The sequence below is a fragment of the Canis lupus genome, chromosome 8, assembly GCF_048164855.1.
Source record: "Canis lupus baileyi chromosome 8, mCanLup2.hap1, whole genome shotgun sequence".
Taxonomy (NCBI): Eukaryota; Metazoa; Chordata; class Mammalia; order Carnivora; family Canidae; genus Canis; species Canis lupus.
In genome coordinates this window covers 64,837,841-64,861,940 of record NC_132845.1, presented here as the reverse complement: position 1 = coordinate 64,861,940, position 24,100 = coordinate 64,837,841, and the positions used below count along the sequence as shown (strand labels likewise).

General features: G+C 44.9%; 2 protein-coding genes across 13 annotated transcripts in view; both read left to right on the top strand.

Annotated features, from left to right (window-relative positions):
* The window catches only part of LOC140638837 (monocyte to macrophage differentiation factor 2-like), a 127,126-nt gene that overhangs the window by 62,107 nt on the left and 40,919 nt on the right, over positions 1-24,100 (top strand). For 11 of the 12 annotated variants that reach the window (XR_012035796.1, XR_012035797.1, XR_012035798.1 and 8 more), the window contains one exon: positions 102-700. Coding sequence is in view for 8 of the 12 variants with exons in the window: in XM_072836855.1 (XP_072692956.1) it covers positions 102-700 (599 nt within the window). In the remaining 4 variants the exon portion in view is untranslated. Of the gene's footprint in view, positions 1-101; positions 701-24,100 lie in introns of those variants that run through there. The other variant, XM_072836861.1, reaches the window with a different exon arrangement.
* Positions 12,222-14,853, top strand: PAPOLB (poly(A) polymerase beta). Its single transcript, XM_072836852.1, has one exon. It carries the CDS (start codon positions 12,415-12,417, stop codon positions 14,341-14,343), a length of 1,929 nt encoding a protein of 642 aa, XP_072692953.1. The 5' UTR covers positions 12,222-12,414; the 3' UTR covers positions 14,344-14,853.

Below are 24,100 nucleotides of genomic sequence, written 5' to 3'. Positions count from 1 at the left end.
CCAGACCCTGGGTGGCTTATTGAGTTATCAAAATTCACTTGAGCCTTGATTGCTCTTGCCACTCATGATGGTCAGTGCTAACCCTTATTTTTTTCTCCCAGGACACAGCCTTTGCCCTGTCATTGGCCAGAGCCCTCAGTCCTTGTCCATGACGACTGGCCCACCATGTTTTATGGGACCCACTTCATCATGTCTCCACCCACCAAGAGCAAGCTGAAGCGGCAGAGCCAGCTGTTATCCAGCGTGCTGTCCCGGACGCTGAGCTACAAGTACCGAGACCTGGACACCACTTTCTCCAGCCTGGGCGCCAGCGATGACCCTGCAGAACTCTCCACCCAGCTCTCGGCCCCTGGGGTCCTGAAGGTGTTCGGGGACAGTGTCTGCACGGGTACCCACTACAAGAGCGTCCTGGCCACCGGCATGTCCAGCGCCCAGGAGCTGGTGAAGGAGGCCCTGGAGCGCTATGCCTTGAGCCCAGAGTGCGCCAGCCAGTATGTGCTGTGTGACGTGGTGGGCCAGGCTGGTGACCCTGGGCAGCAGTGGCAGGCTGAATGCTTTCGGGTCTTTGGGGATAACGAGAAGCCCCTCTTGATCCAGGAATTGTGGAAACCCCGAGAAGGCTTGTCCCGGAGGTTTGAGCTAAGAAAGAGGTCAGACGTGGAAGAGCTGGCAGCCAAGGATGTGGACACTCTGACTGCAGGTGAGGACGGGAGAAGACTCAGGGAAAGCAGGGGCTGGTGGGGGGAGAACCTAAAGGCAGAGGCTTAGGGATCTCTTTGGGGGAAAGCTCAGTAAGGTGTGTTTGCTCCGTGATGGCGTTTGAGGACTTCTTAAATTCACTGCTTTAATTGAAGCTGCCGTGGAGACTGCAGTTCATCTATGCTGCGGGACACATGCTGGTGCTTTAGCGGCTCCTGCTGCCATCTTGCAGTCATGTGCTTTAGTGCCAAGCGCACACCATACATGCTGTGCCAGTGGAGGTGGCACATGTATTACGGGAAGTCCGGTAGTACCTGCAGTACTGGGTGAGTCTTAGGGACAGTGCAATGAAAGGACAGGGGAGGAAGTCGAGTCTTCAGAGGTGACAGGGTGCACCGAGTGTGCATGAGTTTGTGGGTGCCTGGGGCACTTGGCAACCTATGGGGCCCTGCTCTGCGTCTGTCTATTGTTCAGTTGGCAGGAAGTTGATGACCTTAATAGGTAAATGCCATAAATCATAATTTTCTTCAAATGCTGAACAACTCTTAAACGTATGTCAAATCATATTTGACTTTTTCTTAATTTCCTGGAGAAATGGTGGCTTAATGCAAAAAAAGGGACTTGTCCTGAGTTATCATTTGATTTCATGATGCCCCAGGGTCAAAAGGGGCCTTGAGCATTCCTGACCTGTTGAGTGTGTCTCTGAGGTGTTGTAAATGTTCATTTTCATGAGCTCTGCTTCTGCTTTGGGGCCTGCTTTGTACTGTCAGTGTGTGAAAAGGAGCAGGGTGGTGGGTCAGTGGGTCTCCCAGGGGCTGGGGTCACTCAGGCCTGATGGGACCTTTGAGTCTCACAGTCTTACTACTGGCATTTAGCAGTAGTGACCCTCTGTTACTTTAGGCAAAGTAGCTCACCTCTTGTGGCCTCAGTTTCCTGATCTGGAGAATGGGGGCATGACTTCAGCCTCATGTTAGTGACATAGAAAAGCACTTAGCATGGTGCTTGGCAGATGCCAAGGAGTTGAAATTCCGTATCATTATTGTTTCCTGTATGTAGTAAGCAGCTTGTTCTGTGTGCTCCTAGGCAGAAGTGTGTGGAGGACAGAGTTGGGGTTCCTTCTGACGGGGGGAGTTAATCCCTGATGACATTGGGAGTTACTGGCATGCAATGATGATTAAAAGCAGGCCCAGGTGGAGTTGGTATTGTTTCCAAGCCTCTCTGGACCAGCACCCCAAACACCCCCACCCTGCGGGCCTAGGCTTTGGTTTTTCGTCTGGCCCTGTCTTGCCTCCCACGAGGCCAGGCAGACCTGCTGAGGGGCCTCACTGGTGTTCAGCTCATGGTCATTGTCCTTACTCAGCCAGGGCCTTGGAAAGATTGCTGTGTGTTGTACAGATGATGGCTGGTGGGGAACCGGGGGCCAGATGCCATCTCCCGACATGGGATCTTGTCTCTTGTTCACCAGCCCCTTGCAGATGGCCTTCCCTTTACGTGAGTTGAGGCAAGAGAAGGCCCCATTGCCCATGGCCTATTCAACTTGGTGTTGGTTTTGCAAAACCTTTCAAATAAAGAGTCTATTGAACAGGACCAGTCTCACTGACACACTTCTTCGGGCTGGAAGCGGGTTGTGTTACCTGCCTGAAGCAGGCCTCCTAGACCCCAGGGAGTCAGCCTTTGCTGCTGGCCTTCTCTTGGGGTGTGGTCTGGGCACCCCAGGGCCTCCTGACCATGCTCTCCCCCTTGCCTGTGACAGTAAAGACAGCGCGGTGAGGCCTGCTGAGGCTGTGGCTTGTCCGAACTGACCCCAGAGAGCTGAAGGGGGTGTTACATGTCTGTTGAGGATTCTGTGCCAGGTTTGATAATAAGAATCTCAAGCTTGTTGGTCTGGCTGCTCGGGAAGACTTTGCCCCGTGTCTCCTGCTTTATATGCTGCCCATCGCACCCCCAGGGCCTGCTTGTCTTCTAGAGAGTGGGGCCTAGCTGGCCTGTGTGTGGGCATGAGGCTGTGTGGTGGCATTTGCACAGGTGAAAGCAGTGCCTACAGAGATGGGGCGTTTTCGTGTTTAGGATGGTGGTGAATTCCACTGTGGGACAGTGCTCCACGGCTTCTCTGTTCTTCTTTCCCCTAAAGAGCAGAAGAGGTTGACCCTACTCTTCCAGTGAGCCAGTAGTCTACCTCATCTGGGAAAAGTGGTGGAAAGGGGAAGGGACTGCCTGCGTGTGCATGTACACGTACGTGCCTATGTGCACGTGTATGCACGTACATATGTGCACATGTGTGCGTTATATGTGGTGTGTGCATGCACGTGCATCTGTGTGTGACTTCACACCGGCCTTCTCAGGCTTCAGGTTACTGAGCACTGCCATCATGGTTTTCACCAATCCACTCCCCGTTGTCACAGTGAAGGACTCACCCCAGTCATTAGTGAGTCTGGGCTCACTGGTACTGGTTTCAGAATGAGCTATAGCCAATGCCCAAGGCATGCATCCTGGCTGCTCTTTGGAGTTGAGGAGCAGCTGGGAGTGGGTGCCGGGAACTCACCCCAGGCTCTTCTCCTACTGACTCGTTGGGGTCCCCTCAGAATCAAAGCCTGAAAGAGGATGTGCCAGATGCTTCCCAGAGGCATTGGAGCAAGAATCCTTGGGGCTTTCCTTAACCATTTGGACCATTATTATGCACCCATAGTAATGCACTCAGGCACTTTGGGTTTTGTTTTCATAAACACTGTCTTTTCACAGCTGCCAGCTTCCCCCTGATTTCCAGAGTATCAAAATATTGTGCATCCGCTCTGGGAGAGAGACTGCTGGTGTAGGTGGGGCGGCAAGGCCTCTCCTACTTGCATATCCCCAGAAGGCTGGTGTTTAGCATCAGGAGCATAGACAGGGCTCTGGGTCCTGTCACTGACATACAGATGGTAATCAGGTTCCCTGCACTTTGGGGAGGAGTGACAGCTGGGCCATGTGGCCTTTATCAGTGGCTTGGGAAGGCGAGAGAAGGTTCTTTTGTGTCTTGGGGTGGCAGAATATTTAGCCTAGATTTTTCAAGCTTGGCCTCACTGACATTTTAGGCCGATGGTATGCTGTGAGGGCCAACCTGCAGATTAGAGGGTAGTTAGTAGTTCCAGGCCTCTGCCCACGAGATGCTAGCAACACCTCTACTGGCTGCAGCAACCAAAATGTCTCCAGGCATTGGTGGCTGTCCCTGGGGACAAACTTGCCCTTGCTTGGGAACCACAATTTGGACCTAGCAGCCTGAGCTTAGTTGGTTGGCCAGTGGCCATGTACCTTTATGATCCTCAGGCTACACCCTCTGTCTTTTGGCTCACTGAGGTACTTGGGTGCCTTGAAAGTCCAGTGTTTTGAGGGTGACATGCAGAGCTGCTTTCTCTGCTCCTGGGTGCCTTTTTGTGTGGTGTACATTGCCCTCAGAGACTTGTCATTGTTCCATTCCCTGCAGGCAGGGTCCCCTCCTTTGCTTTGGGTGTCCCCTGGAAATCAAGCAAGGTTAGAGTGTGTCAAAGCTTCTGTGACTCAAGGTGTGCAGGCTATGCCATTGCAAGGCATCTCTGCCTCAGCCATTGGCCTTGGGACTAACCACCCTTTGAATGCCTGTACAGTGTGGGTCATACAGTAGATGCTCATTAAATGCCTCTTGATGCATGTAAGGAGAGCAAGCTCCTCTTGAAGTCCCACATCATGTGTGCATCTAAAACTCCAGGGTTGGAATCCATTTTCTTTGCCAGGGGATGGGGACAGGGAGGAGAGAGGGTGGTGTGCTGACAGCAGTCCGCGAGTGCCAGGGTTTGAGTGACAAGGAATTTGCCACTTGGGCACCTGACAGTGCAACCCACCAGCTTCTCCTCTCCTTCAGGCCCAGAGTGGCTGGTGGGGGCAGATTATGTCATCTCTGAGTGCGCCTGACTTTGGGTGTGTGGTTCCTCCCACTTCTCCATCTATGGATGTGCAGATGGAGCCTGGACCCCCATGACAGACAGGGATGTTGAGGCTGCATGGGAGCCCTCTGGTGTCTCTACCCACTGACTGTGCACCATGAATTCTGTCCTCACACATCCCCTAACCTCTCTGTGCTTTTGATATTTCTCTTCTGCTATGAATCTGATCATTAAGAACTTCTCTCAGGATGAAGGAGGCGATTTCGATTTTCTTCTTCTTTTGTTTAGAAGTAACTGCCTTGTAAAGACTGCTAACTCTGGGAAACGAACTAGGGGTGTTGGAAGGGGAGGAGGGCGGGGGGTGGGAGTGAATGGGTGACGGGCACTGGGGGTTATTCTGTATGTTAGTAAATTGAACACCAATAAAAAAAAAAAAAAAAAAACACGGAGAGAGAGGCGGAGACATAGGCAGAGGGAGAAGCAGGCTCTATGCAGGGAGCCTGATGTGGGACTCGAACCTGGGTCTCCAGGATCAGGCCCTGGGCTGAAGGCAGGCGCTGGACCACTGAGCCACCCGGGCTGCCCTGTGAGTGTCTATCTTAAACCTGAGCTCGCCCTGGGGCTTCTGGGGAGGCCATATAAGCCTTTTTAGATTTTTTTTTTCAGTCTCCCACATGTGAACTTGAAGAATTTCGCAGGGACGCCGGGGTGGCTCAGTGGTTGGGCATCTGCCTCTGGCTCAGGATATAATCCCGGAGTCCCAGGATTGAGTCCCACAGGGAGCCTGCTTCTTCCCTCTGCCTGTGTCTCTGCCTCTCTCTCCGTGTATCTCTCATGAATAAATAAATAAAATCTTAAAAAAAAAAAAAAAAGAAGTAACTGCCTTGTAAGTCTTGTGTGAGATTCCTTTAAGCATATTCGCAGGGATAAAAATCATTGTGGGCAGCATTTATCGTATGTGATTTGGTGAAAAGCAAGACAACTGCTAACTTTTCTCATCAGTCTAAAGTAATTGAGCTTAAAAGACATTTTTGAGGATTTTTTTTATATATATTCCATATATATGTGAATGAATATTGGTCAACTCTTTTTTTTTAAATTTTTATTTATTTATGCTAGTCACAGAGAGAGAGAGAGAGAGGCAGAGACATAGGCAGAGGGAGAAGCAGGCTCCATGCACAGGAAGCCCGATGTGGGATTCGATCCCGGGACTCCAGGATCGCGCCCTGGGCCAAAGGCAGGCGCTAAACCACTGTGCCACCCAGGGATCCCCATTTTTGAGGATTTTTAATTCAAAGAGAACATAAAGTTAAATGGTTATTTGCTCGCAGCCCATCTCATCCTTTAATTCACTGTGTAGATTTTTTTAAAAGTTCACAGCCTTCAGTTCCACATTGAAGTGCAGCATTGGAAGAGGCTTAACTGCCTGCTCCCCTAGGCTGGGTGGTGCCTACCCCGGGGCCTGGCCAGCAGCACCCCCACCTCCCCAGGGATTCCAGCCATATTATATAAGGAGCCTCCAAAGCTTAACACAGAACACACAGGGGGAGGTCACAACTGGTGTAAAATGTCTACAAGATGTAAAATATAAGAGGAATTGGCTAAGGTATGGACATTGCAGGGAGGGAAGTGTGTACCTGCGGGGATGCAGGCTCTCCTGGGGAGTTGGAGCCAGAAGGGATTAGGTGTCAGGTGGAGGGGTTGAGCAGGAATACCAGACATCTGTTAGCCATTAGATCTGCAGTTTATCTTTCTTTACATTTGGCCCCCAGTTGGGATGCTCACAATGTGACAGTGGATGTTTATTGGTTGTCATGACTAGCTACTGATTGTATAAACGAAATAGCACTTAACTCATTTTCTAAAACCTCTTTATAGTTTTATTGAAATTGATTTTTAAATTCTGAAAGAAGTATATTTTTAAAAAAAATCCATTAGCCAGCATTTGCTCTCTAACTAGTACAACAAATTCTCCTAGTCCTTGATGCCTTCTCTGTCATACAAAATTGCAACAAAATGAATCAACCTCTTTAAAGTTGTCTGGAAACAGGTAGACATAAAAGCAAAATTTGGAATTTGGTTAAATGGGAAGAGAGATCTCACTTGGTCCAGTTAACCATGTGAAGCATTTCCAAGCAGTATTAACATATTAACAACTATGTTTTATTAACATTTAAAGCATGTTAATAGTTGTTGGTTCCCAAAAGTGACATAATTTTGGGGAAAGATTTTGGAGGATATATTTAATCATGTAGGATAGTATCTCTTATTGGTTTTAGATAATATATTCACATAAACAGAGAATGCTAGTCAACTCTTTTTTTTTCCTTTTGATGGTTGAAGTGGCAGAAATATTCCTAGAGGTCTTGAACACATGTTCAGATGTGTACAGAGCGAAAGCAGTAAATGAGGCCCAAGTCCGCCTTCTTTGCTGTGCTGTTGTTGCACAGACTGAGTCCATATTTATGAAAGGATGCCCAAGATAGGTTTGAACAAGATGAACAGGGATAGGGGAGATTGACCTCCTTAGCTCTGAGACATGTTTTAAAACTGTGGTAATTCAAGGCATGTGGGTTTCGGGGCAGAAACATCCAAGCAGATGGAGAGAACACAGTAGAGATGGGAGAGGCAGATTTGTGTGGACTGACTCAATGGGAATTTGGTGTGATGTAGGGTTGAATCACAGAGAGTAGGGAAAGGATTTTGTAAATGGTGTTGGGATAATTGGCATCAGCTAAAAGAAAGAAAGATTTCATAAGATGACTTAAAAGGCACAAACCATAAGGGGAAAAGGTAGATGGATTTGACTGTGTAAAAATTTAAACTTTCTGTTCAATTAAGGACACTGTAATAAGATTAAGATCTACTGTGGTGCTATAAATTTCAGTTCATTGCTTTTGATTGAGTCATAGTTTTCATTAATATACATATACCACATTATCCTTTCCCCAAGTCATGGGCTCTGAGGTTTCATCCAGCTTCATCCTACTACAAACAATGGCAAACACCCCACCCTCTAGAGGTTCTGTGTAGAGTTCTCTTAGTGTATTATCCAAGGAATGGAATTTTTGTCTTGTAGATATATCTAGTTTTTTCCCTAGTAAGCACTGCTGGACAGCAGCTTCTCCAGAAAGACAGCCATGACAATGGCGTGCTTTCTTGTGAGGCCCTTCCACATCGTTAGGCACTGAGTATGAGCCCCTGACCCACAAAAATCTCCTTTGGAAACACTTCAAATCAAAAGGTCCTATAATGTAGTGGGGTACTAGAGTCATGCAGCCATAGAAGCTCCCTGTAGCCAACTGGTACGAGTAGCTGTAAACCAAGTCATGAAATAATTTCCCAAAAGTAACAATATGTAGATTTGAAAGTGACCTCTGTCTAATCAAAATTCAAGTAATAAGTCTTCTGGTTATTGATTACCAGGGATTCGAAGGAGAAAGAATTTTTCTGTGTTCATTCAGTAATTTATCAGCAAATATTTGTTGAGTGCTACTCTGTTAGGTGCTTGACTAGGTGTGTGTGTGTGTGTGTGTGTGTGTATAGAGAGAGAGAGAGAGACGAGAGAGAGAGAGCAGTTGACAAAGCAAATCATGTTCTCATGGAGCTAAGAGTCTAGTGGGAAGTAAAGGCAAAGAAACAATCACAGGGAAAACATAATTACAAATTGTGATAATGATGGAATATTACTCAGCCATTAGAAATGACAAATACCCACCATCTGCTTCTACGTGGATGGAACTGGAGGGTATTAAGCTGAGTGAAATAAGTCAATCGGAGAAGGACAAACATTATATGGTCTCATTCATTTGGGGAATATAAATAATAGTGAAAGGGAATAGAGGGGAAGGGAGAAGAAATGGGTAGGAGATATCAGAAAGGGAGACAGAACATGGAAGACTCCTAACTCTGGGAAATTAACTAGGGATGGTGGAAGGGGAGGAGGGCGGGGGGTGGGGGTGACTGGGTGGCGGGCACTGAGGGGGGGGCACTTGACGGGATGAGCACTGGGTGTTGTTCTGTATGTTGGCAAATTGAACACCAATAAAAAATAAATTTATTATTAAAATAAATCTTAAAAAAAAAACAAATTGTGATAACGCTATGGAAGAAAAGCACATGTGCTAATTTAGCATGAATGTTAAGAGAATTCTGAGGAGATAAAATTTAAACCAATCTCAAGGATGACAACATATTAAGCAGGTGAAGAATAGTAGACACTTGGTGGGGTGGGAAGGGCCTTCTGGGCAGAGGGAAGAGCACTGTGTACAGACTCAGGGGTGAGAGACAGTGAAGCAAATGCAATGCATTGGAAGAAGGCCATTGTGGCTAGAGTGTGGAGGAAAGCTGTGGGCAGTGAGGCTGGAGAGATGGTTAGGGGGAAGACAAGCTGGGTTGTTAGGTATTTTAGACTAAGTATAATGGGAGGCTACTGAAGGGATTAAAAGACCACTCTGGCTCCTAGTAGAAAATTCTCAAAAAGGTCAGTAATAGGAGATTAATTAGGTTACTATGGGAGTCTAGATGAGAGTTGATGGTAACCTTGAGTAGAGTTATGAGGAAATAGGTAGGGAGAAGTGTATGAATCCCAAATGTATTCTGGAGAAAGAATCAACAATATTCATAAATGAACTAGATGTTGAGTATAAGAAAGAGGAAGGTGTTGAGTGCCACATTCCCCAGTCCCAAAGGCAGCTGCTCAAATTCATTCAATCATATCCTTTAATCAAGACACTCAAGGAACACTCGTATTTTTCTTTCCATCTTAGGATCAAAATCAGGAAGGGACCTCTGCACAGTTGGGTGGATGGGGATGCTATTTACTAGAATGGTGACTACTGAGAGAGAAACAAATTATATAGGGAAGAGTAAGCTCTCTTTAAACTAGGTTAAGTTTCAAATACTCAATGGAGGTGGTAGATTGGAAGTCAGGTAATATGGATCTGGAGCTTAGAAGAGAGTCTGTTATGGGCTGCCTGGGTGGCTCAATTCAGAGTCTGACTCTTGGTTTTGGCTGAGGTCATTATCTCAGGATTGTGAGATCAAGCCCCATATTGGGTTCTGCACTTAGTGGGGAGTCTGCTTGGGATTCTCTCCCTTTCCCTCTGCCTGTCCCCCCATTGTGCACATGCTCTCTCTCTCTAAAATAAAATCTTTAAAAAAGAATGTGTTACAAAAGCTTATATTAAGCTGTAAATAGGTGATATTTAAAGCTGTGAAAATTGAGATTATCTAGGTAGTGAATATACATATGATAAGAAGAAATAATTTAATATGGAATCTAGAGTATCACTGACTTTAGAGGCTAAGTAATGCAGGAGCAGTCAGCAAATTAGGCTGAGGGGAGGCCTGAGATGTACAAGATAGCACAGAGTGTAGTGCCATGGAGGCCAAGAAGAGGCTATTATAAATAAAACAAAATTTAGACCATTAGATCCATTGGATTAAGCACATGGAAGTCAACAAAGACCTTACTGATGGCTGTGTTGCTGGAATGTTGAGCATGCAAATCATATTGAAGTGGGTTGAAAAATAGATACTTCTATTTCTTGCAATATGTGGGATTACTTATCCTAGAAAATCTTTCTATATAAAGTACCTGAAAGTGTTGGTTGAAATATTTTTTTAAAATTTTTAAAATTTCTGATCTTTTTTTTGTATATTTTTTATTGGAGTTCGATTTGCCAACATATAGCATAACACCTAGTGCTCATCCCGTCAAGTGCCCCCCTCAGTGCCCACTACCCAGTCACCCCAACCCCCTGCCCACCTTCCTTAGTTGAAATATTTTTTAAAATCTCCTTTAAGAGGCATAGTTGAGTAACCAAGTAAATCAGCAGGGGTTAAAAAAAAAAGAGGTACTTTGAAACCTCAGAATCTTAGCTGATTTTATAAGCTCTGGAGGCATTTGCGAGTCTTTGTGATCAAGAAACTTTAGTTTAGGGACACCGGGTGGCTCAGCGGTTGAGGTTGAGCATCTGCCTTTGGCTCAGGATGTGATCCCAGAGTCCTAGGATCAAATCCCACGTCGGGCTCCCTGCACGGACCTTGCTTCTCCCTTTGCCTCTCTCTCTCTCTGTCTCTCATGAATAAATAAATAAAATCTTAAAAAAAAACTTTAGCAGCTACATAAGAAAGAGACCTAGACCTTCAAGACGTAAAGAGGCAAAAAACAAAAACAAAAACAAAAACAAAAAACAAAAAAAAAAACCCAAAACAAAAAACAAACAAACAAAAAACAACCCTAAAGAGGCAGGGAGTTGGAACTGAAACCCCCAGATATGGTTGCAACTCTTGAATGGCAGACACACTGAATGAAAAGATGGAACAGGAAGAATCTGATACCTGAGGAAAGGAGGTGACAAAGTATTCTCTTTATGTGGGCTCTGGGTGGGAAAAACTCTTCCCTAGAATTGAAAACCACCCTTCCTCTCATATGTTTGGGATTCAAAATCACACTACTCAGGTGATTTGGCTAGTCCCTGGAAAAGGAATTAAATTACAGTGTACAATTTGATAGTGTACAAGGACATCTCATGGAAACAAAGCAATTCCTCTTTGGAAGGACATCCAGGCATCCCAAGCCTCACCAGAGATGAGCTCACAATCCAAAAATTACAAGACACACGAAATGATGCCTGAGTAAGTAGAAAACAAGTTAAAATCAGATTCTCAAGAATATTAAGAATTGGAACCATTAGTTATAGAATATTAAGTAAGTTAAAAATGAGGCAGGGAAGATTTAGAAAAGAACAAGATAATGGTTTTAGTAATTAAAAATGTAAGTATTCTTTTTTAATGTAAGTATTTAAATGGATACTTCAGTGATGGGCTTAAACAGCAGACTACAACTGAAAGAAAATTGGAGAGTTGAGAGGGAGATGTGGCGTCACCCACGAAGAAACAGAAGCTCAGAGACACGGAGAACCCAGTGACTCTATCACATGTCTGCGTGAAGAGAATCAAGAGAATGGTGTGGAGAGGATAGTCCAAGGACATGCCTTGGCTTCTTCCGAAGGTCATGGAATGAAAAACACGAATCTTATGGTCCATAAATCACAGTGTAAGGTAAATGAAAAGTTTATCCCTTGATACCAGTGGCGGTCCTGAAGGACACTCAGGGCAGGGAGGATTCTTACAGCTGCCATTAGGAAAAGAGAGGTGAGTGGGTCAGCTGAACTGCAGATTTCTCAACAGAAATCGTAGAAACCTGAGGCAGCAGGTAGGACCTTCCAGCTGGGAAGAACAGAACTGTCAGCCCAGAGTTGCAGAGCCAGCTAAGCCACCAGCCAGGCACCCACCACGAAGAATGCAATGGGAGGCGCTTTGCACAGCAGACCCTCGCTGCGAGGGGTTTCTGAAGAATGCGCTGTAGGACGAAGGCCACTTGAAGCTGCCCCTGGAGAGGAAATAGATCGGAGGCGTAAGAAAAAATGGTGATCAAGGGACTAGATGGTAGGTGTGTGTAAACCGTATGGACGAAGCCAAGAACAAGCCAAACCCCTTGACCACCTGTACCCGCCAGGGTCCTGCAGTGGAACCTCGGAAACTACAACTCCCGTGAGGCTTCGCGCCACGCGCAGGCGCCGTAACATACGTGGCGTGCGTGGCCATTCTAGAATGCCGCTCCGAGGGCCCGGGCGCCATGTTGGGGCCGAGGGGACGGCTGAGAGGCGCTTGAAGCGGCGGGAGCGGAGCGGGAGCGGGTTGGACCTGGGCTGGTAGGAGCCCCGCCCCTCCCGCCTCAGCGGATCATGACCCGGGCAGCGGCCGTGGAGGTCGCGGTGGCGGGGGACGTGGCGTGGCAGGGCCGGCGCTAGAGATGATGCCGTTTCCGGTGACAACCCCGGGATCACAACAGATGCCGCTGCCTCCCAAGCACTATGGCATCTCTTCCCCCATCAGTTTAGCAGCCCCCAAGGAGACTGACTGCGTACTTACCCAGAAGCTAATTGAAACCCTGAAGCCCTTTGGGGTTTTTGAAGAGGAAGAGGAACTGCAGCGCAGGATTTTAATTTTGGAAAAATTAAATAATCTGGTAAAGGAATGGATACGAGAAATCAGTGAAAGCAAGAGCCTTCCACAAGCTGTAATTGAAAATGTTGGAGGGAAAATCTTTACCTTTGGTTCTTACAGATTAGGAGTACATACAAAAGGTGCCGATATTGATGCGTTGTGCGTTGCACCGAGACATGTCGATCGGAGCGACTTTTTCACCTCGTTCTATGACAAATTGAAACTACATGAAGAAGTAAAAGATTTAAGGGCTGTTGAGGAAGCATTTGTACCAGTTATTAAACTGTGTTTTGATGGGATAGAGATTGATATTTTGTTTGCAAGGTTGGCACTGCAGACTATTCCCGAAGATTTGGACCTGAGAGATGACAGTCTGCTTAAAAACTTAGATATTAGATGCATAAGAAGCCTTAACGGTTGCCGGGTGACAGATGAAATTTTACATCTAGTACCAAACATTGACAACTTCAGGTTAACTCTGAGAGCCATCAAACTGTGGGCCAAATGCCACAATATCTATTCCAATATACTAGGCTTCCTGGGAGGTGTTTCCTGGGCCATGCTAGTAGCAAGAACTTGCCAGCTCTACCCAAATGCTATAGCATCAACTCTTGTACGGAAGTTTTTCTTGGTATTTTCTGAATGGGAGTGGCCAAATCCAGTGCTACTGAAAGAGCCTGAAGAGCGGAATCTTAATTTGCCTGTATGGGACCCAAGAGTAAATCCCAGTGATAGGTACCATCTTATGCCCATAATCACACCAGCATACCCACAGCAGAACTCCACATACAATGTGTCTGTTTCGACAAGGATGGTCATGATTGAGGAGTTTAAACAAGGGCTTGCTATCACACATGAAATTTTGCTCAGTAAGGCAGAGTGGTCCAAGCTTTTTGAAGCTCCGAGCTTCTTTCAAAAGTATAAGCATTATATTGTTCTTCTAGCAAGCGCACCGACAGAAAAACAGCATCTTGAATGGGTGGGCTTGGTGGAATCAAAAATCCGAATCCTGGTTGGAAGCTTGGAGAAGAATGAATTTATTACTCTGGCGCATGTGAATCCTCAGTCATTTCCAGCACCTAAGGAAAATCCTGACAAGGAAGAATTTCGTACTATGTGGGTAATTGGGTTAGTGCTAAAAAAGCCAGAAAACTCTGACGTTCTCAGTATTGATCTCACCTATGATATCCAGTCTTTCACAGATACAGTTTATAGGCAAGCAATAAATAGCAAGATGTTTGAGATGGATATGAAAATTGCTGCAATGCATTTAAAAAGAAAGGAACTTCATCAACTACTGCCTAATCATGTGCTTCAGAAACGGAAAACACATTCAATGGAAGGTGTCACTTTGACAGCTTTGAGTGATGGCAGCCTTGACTTGTCTGCAGCCAGTGAAGACAGCATGTCTGTGCCCTCACCTACTGGCACTATGAAGACCAGCCCAGTGACTGGCAGCTCTCAGGGCAGAAATAGTCCTGTTCCTACTGTAATGGCTGCATCTGTGACCACCGTACAAGTTACTGAAATTTCCTTGCAACAAGTGAATCCCAGTGAAAGCTTAGGGGGTGCATCGAGTGAAAGCATTCCTCAGACTGCCTCACAACTAGCCCTTCCTCCACCACCAAAGCCCACAGTTGCCAGAGTTGTTTCTTCAGCACGTCTGGTAAACCATCCACCCAGGCCTTCAGGGAGTCCTGCAACAAACATAGCTAATCCTATTGTGGGAGTCTAGGGGACGTTCTCACCTCATAAAGGACCAAGGAAACTTGAAAAGGAACAATCTCATAAAGAGACAAGTACAACTCCATTGGAAATTACTCAGACAGTGCTGGCCTTGTGGAAAACACCCAGGACAGAACTTTCTAATATCCCGGCTCTCCCTGCAAATACCGTTCCTGTTACCAAGAATTCAGTAAGACAGATTGAACTATAAAAACAACCTCAAGGGTCCATAAACTATATCTGCCAACTCAACCTGTTGTCTTCAAATTCTTAAGGAGGAGAATGAAGGGTGCCAAACTAGATTTGACTCAAACTAGATTTAGCCTTATTTGGTAACTTTATTTGGCTAATCTTGATCAGAAGTCCAGGTTAGTATATGAAGCTAGAAGTACTATTATAAATATGTCAGCAGCAGTTATGGTAACTATTTTAAAGGACTACCCATAAAGAGAAAAAAAAAAACAGAAAAAAAACCCTCCAACTATATTTGTACCCATGCCTGACATCTGGACTGGATTTATGTTTGATGCATTGTTGGGGAAAATTTGCAATACAAACTGGTATCAGAACTCCTTATACTGATGATGCACTTTATGTATATTTTTATTAGAAAGTAGAACTAATTTTAAGTTTTTCAGCTTGATGAATTTTAGGTTTTTTTCCTGAAGAGTTTTCTTCATTATTAATTGTCAATTGGATACCATTGTGGGTGCAGTGTGTACCAAACTTCAGAAAAAGCATAGAAGTCCATCTAGCTCGGTTCTGGTGAGGTAGCTGTAACCCTTTAAATTGAAATGTCAACTCATAGGGTATATATTTGACATTGGAACAGTAATTAGTAGATCTTTGGCTTTTCTGGGACACAATCAAGAAATGATCTGTTGGTCTTATCTGTGGAATTGTTTTAGAGTGCATACAGTCAGCAGTCAAATACCAAGTACTGTCTCAGAACTAACAAAGATCCATATTCTCTTGCATTTGTCCTAAAACAAAAAGCTTTTTGCCTCTCCCCTGCTTCTCTTTGTTTGTATGTACAAGGTATGCTTGTATGTTGATTCATTTAAAAAAAAATGCTAGTATATTTTTAACCATGATAGAAAACCAACAATCCTGTGGCAACACGGTACAAAACACTGGATATGGGTTCTATGGCTAATATTTTACTAAAGTTTTACCGAAAGTAATGAATTGGGAAACATGTTATTGGTCTTGGATGGCTGTTTGAGCTATACTTATGAGAAATTTTGTATGCTCCACAGAGTATTTGCTTATGATAAAGTTAATTTCCAGTTTAAACATGTAAGCAAAAAGGCATTTTCTCCAAAATATTTAAACCAATTTTTATTTTTAAAGGACTCACTAAAATTTATCAGTAAATTTCACATGTAAAAACATTGAAATACAAAATAGTTTCTAGCAAGTACTTGACATCTAGTCAGCTTTCTGTTTTTTTATCCTACGAGAGGTTAGGAATACCTTCTTTTAAATTAAAAAATGAAAGGCCACTCATAATTAAGCAGCAAAACATCTGTGTTTAGGACACATGAATGGCAACAGATGTAGATGAATGGAAACTTGGTCTGTCTGAATCTAGACACAGCGAGCCTGACAGGTTTCCTGGTTAGCCTGGTTCTGATTCCTACCCTCCCCCAACTGTGTTCCTTTCTACCATGTGTGCATTTTTCATGTGAAACTATAATTTCTTAAACCCTTTCTCTATCCTTCTAGATTAACTTTCCAAAGTTGGAATATAGTCTTCTTCCTTATAGGCTCTGCAGTAACTGAGGCTTTCTTTTTACCCCTACTTTGTGATGTTGAGTACACAGTGTCCCTATTGCCCACATATTTGCCTGTGCAGTCAAGATATCTTGCCCTTCTGCTACAATAAGTTGGGCAAAGTGTGCACAGGAGCTGTGTATTTCAGAGAGTTGAGGTGTCTGGCTGGAATTGCCAGGCACAGATGTGGTCTTGTCATTTTGTTTACACTTTGGGGGAAAATTAGTTTATTAAGTGTTTCATGTAACTATACTTGTTTAACCAAGCTGGAAACTTAGAGTTTTCTGAATATCAGACTAGTTTTTTCACATGATGTACATAGTGTCTCATGGCAGGAGTTGGCTTTGTTTTATAGAACCTGTACCCCTTGTATTTTTCAAGCGCTATTTTGGAAACAGATGATGTATTTCTCCATTGAAAACACAATAAAAATAAACAGCAAAGAGGCAAGGAAAGGGGTTTAAATCTGACAATAAGAGTTCAGATGCTCTTACATTGTTGTGGAGGAGGATAAAGACACTGCTGAAATTTTTGACTTTATTAACTCTAGAAGTCATGTTATAATGTTAGGGGAACATGTGAAAAGGTTAAAACTTTCATAAGGTAAAAAATGGAGTGAAAAAAATTTTAAGGAGGATAGAGGAGGAGGATAGAAAAAACAGGTAAAAAGAAAATATCGTCTAAGATGATGGAAATGAAACCAAATATATGTCACTTTATATAACAAATGGACCAGACTTCCTGACAAAAAGAGTGTCAGATTCCATGGAAAAACTGAGTGCAGCTGTTTGCTATTTATGAGAGACACATCCAAAATGCAAGATACCAAAGAATGGAAAAAATACACGCTAAGGAAAAGAAACTGCTAGAGTGACCAGGTCATCCAGACAGATTTCAGAGCAGAAGTAACAACTAGGGACAAGAGTGACCACTGCTCTAATGAAAGAAAAAGTAATATACCAGGAAAATGGAACAATTTAAAACTTACTCTTATCTAATAAACTAACCTCAATATAAAGTAACATAACAAGCAAGGATTAGCAAAATTGCTGAAGTGTCATTGTTAACATTTTTATTTTTTATATATATTTTTAAGATTTTATTTATTGAGAGACAGAGAGAGAGAGAGAGACAGAGACAGAGAGAGGCAGAGACACAGGTAGAGGGAGAAGTAGGCTCTACCCAGGGAACCCGATGTGGGACTCGATCCTGGGTCTCCAGGATCAGGCCCCGGGCCAAAGGTGGCACTAAACCGCTGAGCCACCTGGGCTGCCCAGTTATAGAAGATTTTAAAGCAGCCCTTTCATTAATTGATATCAAGCAGACCAAAGAAAAAGGGGGAGGGGAACAGTTTTGAGCGCAACAGAGATTGGCAGGCTTTTCCTATAAAGGGCCAGATAGTAAATATTTTCAGCTTTGTGAGGCCATATGGTCTTTGTCTCAACTACTTAACTCCGCCTTTGTGGAGTACAGGAAGCCAGAGATGATATGTAAACAGATGGCCAGGGCTGGATTTGTTACCCATCCCCCCCTGGCCGGTGTTTGTCATCCCTGATCTATTGGACATTTATTATAGTACCTTCCACCCAAAAATTGGAAAGTGCATATTATTCTCAAATAAGCATTGGGCATGTGCAAAAATTAACCTCCTGCTTGATCAGAAAGTAAGACTCAGCATATTGTAGAATATCTGATTCACAGAGCATGTTCTCTGACTACAAAACAGGTGTGTGTGGTTTTTTTTGTTTGTTTTGTTTTGTTTTTGTTTACTAAATTCAATGACAAATAACTTAGGGAAGAATTTCCTGAAGAAGACAAAAAAAGCTCAAACCATTAAAGACTGATGAACAGAATCTGTTAATTGTATTAAATAATGAACAGTGAAAGGTGAAAAACAGGCTCAAATAGGGAGATGTTAGAATACATAAAACTGACAAATGATTACTATCTGGATTGTATCAAGGATGCCAAAAACAATCCGTTCAAGAACAACAGATTTTACCTAATAAAACCTGGGCAAAAGAAATAAATCAGTGTCTCAGAAGAGAATCTAGAAATAGACTGCACAGAAAGATACCCCATCTCATTAGCAGTGAGGAAACATGACTTGAGTGCATAGAAATTTGTCTTACCGAATGTCTGACAACATCCGGGCTTGTGGAGGAGGGGGAGCTATGGGAGCTCTAACGCAGGGTCTACACAGGGGGGAAATGCTGTGTTCCTTTTGGGAGACAGTTTGGACTTAACTAGCACTGTGGGCCTGCTTGGGCCTGCCTCTGCCGCTGGGCTGGGAGGCACTGAATCTTCATGGTGCCAGTCTGTGGGCCCCTCTGCAGCTTCATCCAGAACTCTACACCCCTCTGGTGTTCTTCCAGTATTCATGAAAATATCGTTTTCTACACGTGCCATCGTGTCAGAAGAGTCAGGAAGCACTCTCCTAGAGACTCTGTCCCATGGATCACCAGGAGATCAGTATGGGAGTTTTGGTAGCAGCATTTTGTAATAACTTAAAGCTTGAAATAACTCACAAAACCATAAGTGGGGAAGTGGATAGATAGTGGTGTATTCATGCAATGAACGGTGTAGAATTGTGAGATTAGATGAACCATAGCTACATGCATCAGTGTAGAGGTGTATCAGAATATTGAGGAAAAAAGAAAATAGCAGAAAAATAATGTTATACTAAGTAGAGCAGTATAACTTAAGGTTACAAAAATGTGTGGTCTAACTGTAAATTAGGAAAAAGGGAATGTTAATCACAGAGTCCAGGGTAGTGGTTTCTTTTGGTGAGATGAGAGGTGGGGAGAAGGCAGAGAGCTGTAGTTTAGAGAATATAGTGAGCCTAAAATGAACCAGCTTTTATTTATTTATTTATTTATTTATTTATTTATTTATTTTAGATTTTATTTTGTTTATTTATTCATGAAAGACACAGAGGCAGGCTCCTTGCAGGGAGCCTGATGCAGGACTCGATCCCTTGACCTGGGATCATACCCTGAGCCAAAGGTAGATGCTCAACTGCTGAGCCACCCAGGCATCCCAATGTTTCATCTTTTTAAGTTAGGTGGTAGATGGAGCAGTATTTATTTTTAGTCTAAGTTATAAATGCTTTCATATACGTGAACTATTCTCTGTTCAGAAATCAAATACCAAAGTGGTATCTTAGAAGCCTCTGCGTCAGTCAGGAGCTGCATTTGGCCAGGTAACTGGTGAATCCAAGACAGGTTTCTTTTCCTTCACATTACAGCGGTGGTAGGTTCAGGGCCAATATGTGGCTTTCTAGGTCACCAGGGACCCAAGGCTCCTTCCACGTTCAGTCCTACCATTCTAGTTCATGCCTGCAGTCTGGAAGATCCCCTCAAGTACAGGATAATTACAGGGCCACTGCCATCACATCTGCGTTGAGGACAGGAAGAAGGCAGGAAGAGGGGGCCAGGCAAAGGTTATCCCTGCAAACCGTATCCTCCTCCTGTGGAACTTTCCTAGAAGTTGCAATGGGAACATGGCCTCATTGCTCACTGACCACCAATCACTGGCCATGCCTATCTGCAAGAAAGACTGGAAAAGGTAGTTTTTGTGAGCTGAGTACATCAGCTCGTCACTCCTCACCATGATACTATTAGGAAGGAGGAGAGAATGGGTCCTGACCAGCAGTGATGGCCATCTCTTACACAGCACTCAGATATTCAGAAGTTAAAATATTTCAAAGTAACTCAGGGATCAAGAAAGACTTTCCTATGAATCAGAACTTGTGGAATGCAGCTGATACAGGATTTAGAAGGAGGGCTATAGCTTTATTTTAGATTTTATTTATTTGAGGGATGCCTGGGTGGCTCAGCGGTTGAGTGTCTGCCTTTGACTCAGGGTGGGAGTCAAAGTAAAGGATCAAGCTCCATATCAGGCTCCTTGCAGGGAGCCTACTTTTCCCTCTGCCTATGTCTCTGCCTCTCTCTGTGTCTCTCATGAATGAATGAATGAATGAATGAATGAATGAAAAAATCTTTAAAAAAATGCTGGAATTGGTAAAATACACGATATATCCAAGCACCCTGAAGTAAGGTAATTGGCAGAGAGCTGTGGAATACTGATTAGTATAAAAGAGAATACAAACAAGAACCACAATAATTAACTTCAAAGAAATTAAAAGTTGGGCAAACAGAAAAAGTAATCCTTGTATACACCAGCCTTCAGTTGTGCAAAGGCACACACACACAAAAAGATTTGAGAGAGAGTGTGAGCACAAGTTGGAGGAGGGGCAGAGGGAGGGAGAATCTCAAACAGACTCTGTGCTGAGTGTGGAGACCAACATGGGGCTCAATCTCATGATCCTTCCATCATGACCGGAGCCGAAACCAAAAGTAGGATGCTTAACCTACAGAGCCACCCAGGAATCCCAAGGAGGGCCATAGCTTTAAATGCTTATGCTAAAGCCTAAACACTGATGAGCTATCTGCCTACTGCATTAAGACATGGAGGAGAGAGGATCAATAAAATGAAAAGTAGGTTCTTTGAAAAGACTAGTAGTCAAAACTGGGAAGACTGATGAAGAAAAGGAAGATGGTACATAGGAGCAGTCTCAGAGATGTGAAAGGGCTACAGCTACAGTAGGAGGGTTTTTGTTGTTGTTGTAAAGATTTTATTTATTCATGAGAGACACACAGAGGGAGAGAGAGAGAGAGAGAGAGAGAGGCAGAGACACAGGCAGAGGGAGAAGTAGGTTCCATGCAGGGATCCTGACGTGGGACTCGATCCCGGGTCTCCAGGATCACGCCCTGGGCTAAAAGCAGCACTAAACCGCTGAGCCACCCGGGTTGTCCAGTAAGGTTTTTTTTTTTTTTTTTAAGAGGATCTTATAGATAGCTTTTTGCTAGTGAATTTGAAAGCTTAGACAAAATGGACAATCTTCTAGAAAAAGCCTGTTTAAAGCTCACTCAAGAAAGACTTAAAAACCTGGACAGTTTCCCTGAGAGAGAGAGTGCGTGAGCAATTTGGATGCACTCCCAACCCAACCCAACCGTGAAAACGCTGGACCCAAGGTCTATCCAGTTCTTCCTCATACTCAAGGACAGGATCATTCCAGTACTGCACCTCCGACTTCCAGAGGACAGGGAAAGGAGCAGCATTTTATGAAACCAAGAAGACTTTCCTATCAGAGCCAGAGGAGGGAAGAACGAGCAAGCGGGGAGGGTCTCCTGTAGAGGCTCCAACACAGCAAGCCCAGGGCTTTGATTTCTTACAGTACCACTGCTCTTGTTCTCTGGAACTGGCCAATGTTTGCAGGACAAAAGTAGCTTCAGAAACTCCCACCTCTGGGTTCTTTTTGTTCAGATTTTGGCCTGACAGTTTCTTCCTTGGTTGCTTATGCCCCATATCGCCAGTGTTCCTTATTTTCAGTGGGAATGCTGTCCTTGTCCAAAGTCATCTGACTGGTCCTGATTAGACTGTTATATTTTAGGGAAATAATGCTAATAGACACACTCACACTTCTTACACTTTATTTTATATAAATGCCTTCATATGGTATAAACTTTTTTTTTTTTTTTTTTTTTTACCATGGAATTCTGCTCTCTCCCACATAAGTGCCTCTGCCATTCTGATTCCTCCTGATTTCATGGTACTAGCCTAGTACAGACCTGTATTAGTTTTCCCTTGCTATGTAATACATTACCACAAGCATAGCAGCTTAAAACAATGCCCATTCCTTAGCACACAAATCAGAAGTCTGACATGGTGTGGCTGGAATCACAGGGTATCACAAGGTCAGATCCAAGCAAGGTGTCAGCCAGGCCAGGTTCTCGTCAGGAGGCTCATCCTTACCGTTGGCAGAATTCAGTTCCTTGTGGTTGTCAGACTGAGGTTCCCATTTCCCTGCTGGCTGTTGTCTTGGGGTTGCTCCCACCTTCTATCCATGTGTGTCACCCCCTGCACTTCCCCCCCCGCCATCCCTTCTGGTCAGCAGTGTTGCACCAGCCCTCCCTCATTCTTTGAATCTTTGAATCTTTGACTTCCTCTCAGCTTTTAAACGTTCATGTGCTTGGGTTAGGCCCACCTGGATAACCACCCTTTTGATGAACCCAGAGTGAACTGAACTGATTAGTTACTTCCTTTGCCATAAAACAAAGCATCACTGGGGGCATGATGGCTTCCACATTTATAGGTCCCTCCCACGCTCAGGGGAGGTGATTATACGAGGGCAAGGGTCACTGGGGGTCATCCTAGGTCTGGCTACCCAAGAGCCATAGCTATATCCATAGCAATGGCTAAAGGCTCTAGTCATCCTCAGGCCTCACAGCCTCATGCCATTGTGCATCAGCTCAAGTCCAAATGTCCATCATGTACATAATGTAAGTCAGATGTGGAGCAGGTGTCTGAGTACATCCAGTAACATCCAGTAAGTGGAGCTCCACAGGTGCAAGGCACAGACCTCCCTACCCCTGAGCCTGTGGAACCAGAGGCTCCCAGATTGCAGTGGGTGGCCAGGTGCAGGACAAGAGTCATGGTGTTCTGGGTCAGAAAGAGGGCAGCGGATGGCGAGAAGGAGTCGCCAAGTCCAGGCAGTTTTTGAAATCCAGCAAGGCAAACTGCAGCTGGAGTCCATGGTTAAATTTCAAGGCTTGGAGCACTCTGCCTGCCGTTCTCTGGGCTCTGAGCCGTCCTTTGTTTTTCCCGAAAGATGGGACTCCTCCGCAGCCCTGCAAGTGGCTTCCTCAGCCTTCAGCCTGTCAGGAGCCTCCTTCCATGCCAGGCTCCCTCTGCCCTAGTCTGAGTTGCTGCTTCTCGAGAACCTGGGGCCTGTGCTGTGCACGGATTCCAGGGGCATTCACCTGTCACACAAGCCACACCCACAGGCGATGCTTCTGATGTGGCCCTTCTCCACTTCTAGCTTCTACTGAGATGTGAGGGGGCTTGTAAGCTGCTCCGATGCCCATAGTTTGATGAGGAGCACCCTTGGTCTCTTGAAAGGGTCTTTGTATGGCTCAGCTCTCTGACTCCAGATCCCTACAAGACGCCAGGAGAGGAATAGGCAGGGCTCTGAGCCTTGTCTGGGCGCCATTCTCCAGCAGCAGGTTCTGACTCTTGGCCTCTCTTGTCACGCGGAGAGGCTGAGGATGTGCAGTCATCCAGTCCCAGTTCCGTTTTGATTCTCTGCTCTTTGGTTCTCCTGACAGGTAGCAAGAAGAAAGTGGGCCACTTCTGCTGAGAGGTCTTTTCAGGCCTTTAGTTCCAGGTCCTTTCTGCACAACCAGGCCCCCTTCCCAGATCCCCAGGAACACATCCCCATCCCGTGTCCTTCTGAGCTTCCACTGCAGCCCTCTCCAAGTCTAGATTCCCAGGGCAAGTTGCCCACAGCAGGTTCTGCTTTCACGAAGGCAGTTTGAGGAAATGTTCCTCATTGTCTTCTAAGCTCTTACCAGCAGCGTCTTTCAGCCCATGTTTCTGTGAATAGCCTAATGGCCCTCTGGACTCTTTCTGCTCTGTGCTCTTCGAATTCTTCCTGCTGCCTGACTTGGAAGTACCTTCCCCATTGTAGGTATTTGTTACAGCAGTGCCTCATTTCCCAGGATGAGAGTCTACTGTCATCCCTGTAACAAATAACCACAAATCTAGTGGCTTAAAACTATTGCCTCACAGTTTCAGTGAGTTGGGAGTCTGGCTCAGGGGGAGCTGGACCCTCTGCTCACTTAGGGGCTGCTGTCTTGCAAGTCCACAGGTTATTGGCAGCATTCAGTTCCTCGGGGTTGTAGGACTGGGTCTCCATCTGGCCTCTGCCTCTCCTCCTGCTGCTGCTGCTGCTTGCTGTAGACCAGGGCTCCCTCCCAGCACCACAGTAGAGCACCCCCTTGTCCAAACCCTTCTCACAGGGTAATTCTGCTTCCTGTGACCGACTGGACAAAACTCCCTGCTTTGATGGCACTCAGGTGATTAGGTCGGGCCCCCTGGATTGTCTCCGTATCTTAAGATCAATCCTGCCAGGACCTTAATTACATCTG